Here is an 11,616-nt window from a genome sequence, read left to right as displayed (position 1 = left end):
CTCCACCACCTTCTCCCCACCTCCTCCACCACCTTCTCTCCACCTTCTCCCCCTCCTCCTCCTCCACTACCTTCTCCCCACCTTCTCCCCCTCCTCCCCTTCCCCCACCTTCTTCCCTCCTCCTTGACCTCCTCCCTGTATCACTGTTCAACAATGAATAATAAACAACAAGTGAGTAATTGTCCGGGGGGTAAATGTCCGGGGGGTAAATGTCCGGGGGGTAAATGTCCGGGGGGTGATTGTCCGGTAGGTGATTGTCCAAGGGGTAATTGTCCGGGGGGTGAATGGCATGGGGGGTAATTGTCCGGGGGTAATTGTCCGGGGGGTGATTGTCCGGGGGGTATTTGTCCTAGAACCGATTCAACACAGATGGACCATATCCAGGGCCTAACGAGTGTAACACCTGCTCAGGTATAACAATATGTTAGGTGATAGGATTGTATGACAACCAGGTATAACAATGCACGATGACTAGGTAGTCGGTACGACATCATAGCAGCAACACTGACATGGACGACCACCACTGGGTATTAATAATATCAGGAGTGAATAATAATAGATCTGTTATTATTATTCACTCCTGATAATATGCTAGCGGGCAATATGTACTAACCCTGATTACGTATATATAACAATACATTGACAGGATAAAATACATGTAACTAACCTGACCAGGTATGTCAGGAGCGTCATTGACAGTGACGACCATGACCGTGTGTGACAAAACGCTAGGCGTGGCAGGGATAATGCATGGCGAGGGACTAAGAAGAATGAAACCTGACCAGGTATAACATGAAATTAGGAGACTGACAGGAATTACCATTATCGTGCACCAAGCTGTACCAACACTACCCCCAGGGGGGCTGAAAAGAACTTAGCTTGGTGTAACACTGTTATCACAGCTAAAAAGCGGGCTACATAAGTAGACAAACCGTTCACTTGATCAGGCATCAGACAGACAGCGATCACACGGATGACACAAGATGAGACATTGCAAACTAGCGCAGAGTCCGCCTGGAGACACCAGCCGACTAGCTTGACATGCAACGTAATGTACGTACCGATGCTGCCGCCGTCTGCAGTCTTGCACTCGTCAGCACCGATGTAATGTAGTAAGCTGTCGTGCTCCATGTGCGGCAGCGAGTACACGTCACGCTCGTTGTGGAAGTAATGCCGGTTATGGGCTCCGAATACCTTGATGGCAACATCATGGTCGTAGAGCGTGCCCTTCCACACCTGGCCGTACCTGCGCAACAGCAAGACGAAGTCAGAAACAATTACTAAAACGGTTGTATAGGCCTACTCGCTTGTTATTCTTATTGCTGTTGTTGTTGTTGTTATTGTTTATTATTACAATTATTATTCCAATTACTGTCATCAACATCATTATAGTTATCGCCATTATCAGCATCACTACCGCTGTCATAGGTGCATATAAGCTACTACAGTTCACGGAGCACGTAGTAGACTAAATTAATAAAACTGATAATTGAACTAATAAGGTTCAGCTTATTCTCCAAGTCCTTTATGAACGTTATGCCTACCACCTGCAATCCCATACACATATCTTGGCCCTAAATTTTTTGTCAGATATTAACGTAATAAGATAGCTGTATTATCACTAGCTGTACATATTTAGCTATTGCCCTTTGACAAAAAATCACAAAGCTTCCAATGGAGAATTTATTTACATATCGGTCCATCCACGCAGACTCGGCAGTGTTAACGATCAGTAGTAAAAAACTACTTGTCATCGGTCGTTCACATATCTCCTGCACATGTGCTGAGCTGCAGTTGTAAAAGCAAGTTCGTTCCCGTGGTGATGGATAGACTTAGATCTGACATGGCTGTCAGCATCTATAAGACCCTGCTTCCACATACGTAGCTCAGCCCATATGCATTCGAAACGCAAATTATTGATAACGAGCAAGGGATTTGCAAGCTTGTAACAGTTCCCAAAGCCAACGTCATTCTGCCTTAGAGAAGTGCTGTGCATGATATTTCTTTGAAAGGAACATCTTACAAAGCTTTTTGGATTTTTCAAAAATGCACCTTGCGGTTGACACTACATAGCCATGCTGGTATACATAAAACGTTTATAGTAGTTTGACTAGAGAGAGGCTGTAAAATATGCTAACACACAAATGGGAATCTTATGGCTTATGGATAAACCTTGTTGATATACCCTTGCTGTGTCAGTAGATATATCCTGTTGATATTATGCAGAGTATTATTAGCCATAGTAATTATAGTATCTATTAAATAGAAAACTTTGTAGAATGTGGCAGCCTCACTAATAATGTACTGTAGACGTCGTTACCGCATTGTTCGTCACGACATCGTGAATGATTACATTAAATGTTGAGCTGTGCATTTAGATTAATCTACAAACCATTTGTATACACGAAATTGATAGGCACGCAGTTCATAGAAGTCATCCAACGTATTTTCAGTGAAATGACTACTTATATAATAATATCGAAGGTTTCTTAGTTTATCATTCTATTTACCTTCCCCTATCCAACAACTCTGTTAGCTTCAATTCATCAAGGTCGAAATTCGGCGCTGCGCCAGAAGAGGGTGCCTCCATCAAGTTCAAGCCATCAGGCTGTCTCTTTCTGTACATCATAAATAACCTACAAACTGCAATGAGACAATAAAATCAACAAATCAAAATCAAAAATCGTCCATAGATGTAACACAGCGGCAATATACTGGTCTACTCTGGATTTCCATTTCTTGCGGGAATGTCTAATGAGTACATTTATTTAAGACGTCACTGATTTGCAATGCAAACATGGCGTGATACAGCTGGTGGCTGGCCAAACATTCCCACTATTTGTTGCTGGCAAATTCATTCACATTACAGAAATACAGTTTTAGCTCCTTATGAGTTGGCTTTTGCTGCTGTATTTGAAAAATGCTAACACCTACCACCATGCAAACAATTATTATTTTTGTATGCACAAGAAATTGAGTTATCTGATTCGACTATTCAATTCCTTCGCAGCCATGTGCCTTTAAAATACGCGGTTTAACAAGTATTCCAAATTTTAACGAGGAAAGCAACGTCACCTACCGTATTTATGGCCAAAAAATACACATTTTAAAAAATGCAAAAAATCTTCCTGCATCTTACATGTGATATTTCGGCCCCCTGTGGGCTCATAACCCCCCCCCCCCTCCCTCCATAAGTTGCCTACAGTAGGCAACCGGTACCACTGTAGCTAATAATACGTTATATTACAGCTAAGCAGCCTTTGTTTTCACTTGTATTTTATGGTTTATATATGAAAGGGGCCTTTTTCCAGATGCCCTAGTTGCATGTTTAAATCAATTGTGGAAAGATCCTTTATGTAATGGAAGAATATTTCAGCAACTGTATATTTAAATACAATTAACAGTTTGTCCTGATGTCACAGTTACATGTTTTATTCAACCGAACAAAAATCGTTTATATACTAACAATACTTTTATCTGTTACGCATTTCAGTGAAAATTAATACCTAACTTTTTCCCATATATTCCCTACTGAATTATAGGTGTGTCCACAAGATTCCACAAGATCACTACTAGATCATAAGCTCTAGGTCATTTAGTTGGCTGAAAATTTGACCCAAAAATGCATTTTATGCCTAACAATGTTGTAGTATCGCCACTCCTCATTCTCAAAATAGAGCATTGGAAAAATATAGCTCTTATAGATCCTAGCAAAGTATTATTATACCTAACTACAAATGGAAAATGGAAAATCGAGTTTGAACAAGTGAGTAAAGGTGCTTATATCATTATCTGGCTCTATTCATACCTAGATAGGCGACAGCGATGAAGATGGCAACACCAACCACAGTGCTCAGTGCTATGATGATGGTCCTCTCTCTATAGCTATGCCGGCTTCTCCCTAATGTTGGAAACAAATCACACACACAATAAAGAACAGATTAAAAATGCAAGTTTTTTTACTTTTGCATCCTGGCTAGTACCCTAACAGTTCCGTTCAGTACAAAATTGGTAATTACACTAAGTTATCTTTACCTCGCGTTAACTACGGAGAAAATGCTGGTTGCATGGGAAAGAGAACTTTGGTAAATTGGAATCAGCTTCCACTCATTTGAGTGCTCTCTGATAACACCTTAGTCATGCAACACATGGTTGAGGGGTGCTAGATTCTTGGTTGTCAGGAGTGATGGACGTTGTTGCTATAGATTCATTTTTAAAGTGACACTTTTTGCCCATCTCCAATAGTTTTATCATTAGTTGCCATGAGTACAAAATCGAGCTAAAAACAGTGCTTACGACTGAACGACTGAACGTACAAATATTTTAACTCAAAGGGGGGAGGGGGAGATCGCACATCGACTAACATTAATGAGCACTGACAATGCCTATCTTAACTTTATATTGCAGCATATTATTACTACCTTTCTTCTTATATCACGGTGTAAACTATAACATCATTTATCATCAACCTGTAGAGCCTTTATTGGCAGCAATTTTTCATTGGAGTGACTATATGAGTTGTGCTATTTTACAGGCTAACTATTTATTTCACCTTGTCGCGAGTCGATCAGATAACAGTGCAGAACTATAATAAAATGATTAGTTATAACTAGCAATAAAGTTAGCAGTCAGTCTACGGCAAAGCCAGAGCAAGTATTTACTAAGACTCATATAATGTTCTCAACTAAACTGGCAGCTATCAGCTTTGACTAGTGAATCTTCATACAAAGATTTCTCAAACTACACGATGCATTGCCAATCACCGAGTACACTGCCCTGCCTATTACTTATGAAGAATATATGTCTATGCCCAAAAGAGACAAACATGGCAGTAAGCCGAATCCGCAGCTCACCGACTGTCGACTGTTAGTTCACGAGAAATCTCAAAATGTCACTTGTTTTTTACATGCCTGACATCAATTTGTCTAAGAGGTTTTCTTAGTTTTCATACGTCTTTGGGATCAGATTGCTATGCTGGGAACGTATCACATTCGTGGGTATTGATGAGTAAGATTACATGTCATTGAAGAAACGAATTTGAAAACCTACAACAGTGCTAAAGCGATTGCTTTGGGATCTGTGCTCATTCAAGACCAACATTCTATACAACCATGATGGTGACAGACCAAAGGGCTGCAGCCATGATGGTGACAGACCAGAGGTCTACAGCCATGATGGTGACAGACCAAAGGGCTGCAGCCATGATGGTGACAGACCAGAGGTCTACAGCCATTATGGTGACAGACCAGAGGGCTGCAGCCATGATGATGACAGACCAGTCGTCTTTCAGCCATGATGGTGACATACCAGAGACCTACAGTCATGATCGTGACAGACCAGTCATCTTTCAGCCATGATGATGGTGACAGATCAGAGGTCTACAGTCATGTTGGTGACAGACCAGAGATCAACAGCCATGATGGTGACAGACCAGAGGTCTGCAGCCATAATGGTGACAGACCAGTGTTTATTATGTGCAGTGTACACACCTGTGTTTGTGATGACAGGCTGAGACGTAGAGGCATCTGGCACATAGCCATCAGAGTAGTTCCTGTTACACATATGCCCTACGCAACAGCAGAACTTCGTCTTGTCGATGCCGTAGCGATTCGCCGCCGTCTTCGAGATGCAGGTGTCCTTCGTGCACGGTTCCATGGCGTTGTACGTCCAGCAACCTAAACATGCAGACGTGTTCTCAATCATACTAAACAGTGCAGTACCGACCCAGATAGCATGCTTACGTTGGGCCAACGTTGGCATTTGGTTGGCATGGTCACGGTTGGCAATATGACGTTGGGCCAACGTTGGGCCAACGTTGGCATGGTCATGGTTGGCAGTGGTTGGCTGTATGACGTTGGGCCAACGTTGGTGTATGGTTGGCATGGTCACGGTTGGCAAGTGGTTGGCTGCATGACGTTGGGCCAACGTTGGCGTATGGTTGGCATGGTCACGGTTGGCAAATGGTTGGCTGCATGACGTTGGGCCAACGTTGGCGAATGGTTGGCATGGTCACGGTTGGCAAATGGTTGGCTGCATGACATTGGGCCAACGTTGGCGTATAGTTAGCATGGTCACGGTTGGCAAATGGTTGGCTGCATGACGTTGGGCCAACGTTGCCGTATGATTGGCATGATACTAGTTACAAAGGGTGCTCATTTTAATACTAGTTTACGGGTGCCGTGGCATGTTATAAATTGTTACAGGACATGCACCATGGTGCACTACAACATTTGTGTTGCAGGGCATTACCTATAGCTAGATTAGTAACATATATATTGGCGTATTAACACATATGTTGGCGTATGATTGGCATGATGCTATAATCAGAGATGCCAACCCCTACGATTTATCAGTATTTTATGCGAATTTCGTTTGCATTTTGACCACTACCACCAGTTTGCATACAACTACGATTTTTAGAACGTTTTGTTTCAGTGTTACATTGATATAACATGATTGAAAATAACTACATGTATTTAGCAGCAAATATCAGTGTGAACTTATTGTCATTTTGGGTCTCAGAATGCAGGAATAAAAAATTTATGGGGGCATGCCCCCAACCCCCCTAGCATACTCGGATCACTGCGTGACCCTCGGACTACAGATATCAGACATCCTCACTACAGTTTGCTCAGAAAAGTGTTGGCATCTCTGTATAGTTACAAAGGGTTCTCATTTTAATACTAGTTTACGGGTGCCGTGGCATGTTATAAATTGTTACAGCACAAGCACCATGGTGCACTACAACATTTGTGTTGCAGGGCATTATACCTATAGCTAGATTAGTAACATATATATCTATATATATATATTATATATACACTCTACTCTTGGTCTCCCTGTCTAAAAATCGCAGGAGTAATTCTCTCGTGGCGCAACTCAGCGTCCCTGCGTGTATGTTGTCAGTCCGTCGCGTGTAGGTGTGAACTTGTTGGTAAACGAGTGGGGGCTTTACACTTAACGACTGTAGCACACTGTATAATCTAGAATTCATATCCCCAGCGTGAACAATGGTCACAGGGGAATTGGTCACAAATAGTAAACCTCAAAAATGAAAGAGGCGAGAACAGGAGGTGGGAGAGAAAGAGATGCGAGATAGGGGGAATGTGGTAACTGGAATTTGAAATTTGAGATGGAGGAGAGCACGAAGAAAGTATATAGAAGAAAAGAAACAGCGAGAAGGCAGGCAAAATGTGTTTAAGATAAAAATGAAGGGGCGGAGAGGAAGCGGATGATGAGGAGAAGATGGTCGAGGATGGATGAGATAGAGGAGAAGTAGAGTAGGTGGTGGAGGAGGAGAAGGGTGAGGACGTAGATAGGTAGAGAAGAGCGAGAGAGATAGAGATAGTGAGAGCACGCGCGCACACACATAGATAAATATATACTATATAAAATCTAGAAATTCTATGAACTTTTTGACACCACTACATACAATCCAATCCTCTCGTGATCAGCAGGCAACCAATCAATGTAGTGCTGCGACTTGGAAGTTGCAATGGCTCAGCAATACATGTAATTTTACAAGTTTAATTATAAATCATATTGGGAACCTTGTTTTTTCCTGGTCTGAATTTGGGTAGCCAACATTCATAAATCCACAGGTGTACAATTTACTGCAAGAAGCACACCTTTGTGGGAACCCACACACTACAGTATTCCGCAATCGATCTCAAAGTCGTTTGAAATGAGCCAAGGCCCACTAACGACAGTGATGCTGTCCTTCTTATCTGCTGTTCTGGGATTCTGTGCCACACTCCTCCACCTCGGACTCCAAGTTGCATGTATATATATGTATATATATATATATAAATAAATAAAACATACGTATATTTATTATATATATATGACGATATTATAGGTGTGATAAATAGCTTTGACTGATGTAAAATAAATTTTCTATGCGGTCCTACCGGACTTGCATAGATCAGGGCAGTCGATTTTGTTTGGTAGTTTGTGGGCAGCAGAGTAGGCTGAGTTTCTTTTATATCTGTTACGCCGCCAAGGAAAGCAGCCGATCCCATCAAACCACGCGGCAAAAACCCGTTCGAAAACACGTCAGCACATAGCAAGGTTCTTCCCCATCCCCTGTGCGTGCATATGGCTAATACGCACGCTACGAAACAAAGAGACTCCTGGTACCTAGCACCTGATCACTGATCAAACAAGCAATGACATCTTGGTTAACTGGAACTTACGCTTTTGGTGTGCTCACAAATCTGAGAAAAACCAGAGAGGGAGAGTGTATGTGTCTGAGAGAGAGGTGTGCGCGTGTGTATGTGTGTGTGTGTGTGTGTGTGTGTGTGTGTGTGTGTGTTGTGTGCTTTGTGTGCTGTGCTGTGTGTGTGTTGTGCATGTGTGTCTGTGTGTCGTTGATGTGTGTGTGTGTGTGGTGTGTTGTGAGAAGAGCGACCCTGAGCGGGGAGTGTTCGTATGAGTCTGAGAGAGAGAGCGGTGCGTCGTCGTGTGTGGCGAAGAGAAGAGAGAGGTGTGCGTGTTTGTGTTGTGTGTGTGAAGTAGAGAGAGAGAGAGAGTGAACCAGAGAGGTGTGCAGCGCGCGATGTGTGTGTGATAGATAGAGAGATGTGGCGCGTGTGTAATGTGTGTCTGTGTGCAGAGAGTAGAGAGAGAGATGCGTGTCGGTATTTGTGGTTGTGTGTGTGTGTGCGCGCGCGTGTGTGTGTGTGATAGAAGCAGAGAGAGAGAGAGGAGAGAGAGAGAGAGAGAGAGAGAGAGAGCAGAGAGAGACGAGAGACGAGGTGTGCCGTGTTTGTGTTGATGTGTGTCGCACAGAGAGCAGAGAGAACCAGCAGGCGGAGTTGTGGTATGTTCAGAGAAAAGAGACGAGAGGAGAGAGAGGTGTGTGTGTGCGCGCCGCGCGTGTGTGTGGTGAGAGAGAGAGAGAACATGAGAGGTATTGTGGTCATGCTGTCTGAGAGAGAGGTGTGGCGTGTGTGGTGTGTGTGTGTGTGTGTGTGTGTGATGGTGGCTGTTGGTGTGGTGTGTCGTGTGTCGTGAGAGAAGGAAGAGAGAGCTCAGAGCAGGAAGTGTGTACTGTGTCAGCAGGGGGAGAGAGAGGTGCGCCGGCGCACGTGTCAGCCTGTGTATGTTGAGTGCAGAGGTAGGAGAGAGAGAGGCTGGAAGGTGACCAGAAGAGTGGAGTGTAGTATGTCGTCAGATGAGAGAGAAGAGAAGAAGGGTCTGTGCTGCGCGCGTGTGTGTCGTGTGAGCAGAGAGAGAGAGAAGCACAACAAGAGCTGTAGTGAGGGGGAATCAACGTTGGCACTTTGAGCAAAAATCCGTTGGGCCAACGTTGGCTGTCTGACGCTTGGCCCAACCGTTGGCAATTATGACGTTGGGGCGAACGTTGGCGCGCTGAGGGCAGAGCAATCCCTTGGGCCAACGTTGGGCCAATGTTGGCCCGCCGAGCAAAAATCCGTTGGGCCAACGTTGGCAAAATGACGTTGGACCAACGTTGGCAATATGACGTTGGGCCAACGTTGGCAATATGACGTTGGGCCAACGTTGGTCCGCCGAGCAAAAATCCGTTGGGCCAACGTATGCCCAACGTTGGCATGGGCTAAAGACAGCCGTTGGGCCAACGTTGGCCCAACTTCAGCATGTTATCTGGGGAGCATACACACACAAGCAAAAGCACCATTTCCTTCATGTTACTACCCGATTCTTAATGCTATGGATGATTTGCAATGATAGAGATGCTTTCTATGGTATTGATGGTCTGTAATGCCACAGATGATTATGGTTTGCATTGGTGCATATCAACCTAAGAAGCCATCTAGTTAACACAATTACCTGGCAGTCAAGCTGATGTGCACATGCACACTCTCAAGGTTCACAGTGCCAAGCTTCAAGCAACCAGCTTACCCTTATATTCACCACCATATTACACTTTCACATTGCCAATTAACCAGTTCATAATTGCACCGTATTGAAACAAATCCAGAGACCAAATCCAGTGCAATGATGTCATAACATAGATACCGTGTTCCATTCTCTAGTTCTCCTCTGTCATAAATTGAGCCAAATTAATATGCAAGTGCCCATCATGGTTAATTTAAGCCAGCGATATGTATAGTTTACCATGCATAATACCCCCCCCCCCTCTCCAGCATGCCTTTATGTAACCTACCACTTAGTCACACCAGCTGTAGATTATATAGCGCTTCTGCTACCCTGCGGCTCACAACCAATAGGCCGGCATACTGTGTCTGACCATAAATCTAAACTACAGCAGAAAATTAAAGAACAAAAAAACTCGCCCAGATTTTCTAGACTGGAACCCTATACGATTTTGCCGTGCATCACTGCTCCTTCTGGTCCCCGGGGAAGCCATGTGTCACTTAGCAGCCGGTGCCAGTCACCAGCCTAGCTGCACTATCATTCTCAGACTACTCCGTCAACACCTTCCCTCTACCACTGCTGCCTAATCCTACAATGAACTAGTCGTAAAGTTCACTCCTTCAATTCCAACTGAACAACCCCTTAAATACAGACATACACCTGACCACTGCTTCTACAGTGTCTAGATGTCGCCAACTATAACCAGTGAAGCTGCATCTCAGAGACACTTGCTTACAAATAAAATGCGGTGGGATGGGATCAATGTGATCTGTATGCGTGGGCGTGTGTAATGATGCATGCACGGTACTTCGCCCTGCCTTCATTCCTCCGCATCATGCTTGTTGAGCACACGTGCACATATTATAGCAAAAATTGTCTGACAGCTGCTGGGGTGGGGTGAGGGGGAAACTTCCACACGAGACCTTGCTGATGAAATGCTGGTCCCAGTGCAATTGGGCCCAAAGGAGTGACCTAGATAATGGGCCGTGACAGAATTCCATCTGCAAAGATCAATGCACGCGCCTCGTGAGGTAGACAATGCGAGTAATGTATGAATAAGTAATCAAATTAGCACGTGGACATATGTATTATGAATGTATAGACGTTTTTATGTTGCTATATTATCGGCAGTGCAGTGGATGAATTTCGAAATGGGGGCCGATACGACAGTGTTGCGGCTACAGCTCTGCTACACCGTCATTGCGTACCAGCCTTCATAGAAGATGCAGTCTGTAAACTGGCTTCATGATAAAAAGCATGTGCCTAATTTTCACCTTGTATAACAGATAACGTGCCCCTCTAAATGCAAGGATCGAGGCACGATCACCCACCAAATCGCGGCTACACTGAGGCCGGGATATAACTTGAAGCACTTGTCTGAAAGGTAATGCAACAAGCCAGACATGCCAATTTCATTTTGGTTACCATGGAAACGGCAACAGAAAAAGATTGCGCCTATATTTGAAATTCCTCGTCTGTGCTGATCTAGTATTTGTGGCAGGAGGAAAGAAGAGATGTAGCGGCGTAGATAAAGAGTGTGGTTTTTTTTTTACACAAAACATCCATGAGATCAACCTACTCCCCCTTTCCTTCATGAAGCCACTCCCCTACCCTAGTGCGCAAGGTTCAGTCATTCTCACAAACGCTTCGATCAATTTCTCAATCATGTTTAACAAAATTGCCTATAAACATGCCCCACCCCCCTAAAAAACTCACAATTTTTAAGTAGTGACTTTGAATCTGATGAGATATTGCTGA

The 11,616-nt window shown here is 43.9% G+C and overlaps 1 protein-coding gene across 1 annotated transcript in view; it reads right to left on the bottom strand.

The window, feature by feature from the left end:
• LOC106805708 (serine/threonine-protein kinase par-1-like) overlaps window positions 1–11,616 on the bottom strand; it is a 65,204-nt gene that overhangs the window by 11,943 nt on the left and 41,645 nt on the right. Inside the window, exons 4-7 of the mRNA XM_014807411.1 lie at window positions 5,490–5,675; window positions 3,809–3,901; window positions 2,511–2,643; window positions 1,062–1,246 (exon numbers count right to left, since the gene is read on the bottom strand). Of these exons, the coding sequence (XP_014662897.1) occupies window positions 1,062–1,246; window positions 2,511–2,643; window positions 3,809–3,901; window positions 5,490–5,675 (597 nt within the window). The remainder of the gene's footprint in view (window positions 1–1,061; window positions 1,247–2,510; window positions 2,644–3,808; window positions 3,902–5,489; window positions 5,676–11,616) is intronic.

This window comes from Priapulus caudatus, unplaced genomic scaffold, assembly GCF_000485595.1.
Source record: "Priapulus caudatus unplaced genomic scaffold, Priapulus_caudatus-5.0.1 Scaffold124, whole genome shotgun sequence".
NCBI lineage: Eukaryota > Metazoa > Priapulida > Priapulimorpha > Priapulimorphida > Priapulidae > Priapulus > Priapulus caudatus.
The sequence above is the reverse complement of the archived record's forward strand: the minus strand, read 5'-3'. Positions and strand labels throughout refer to the sequence as shown.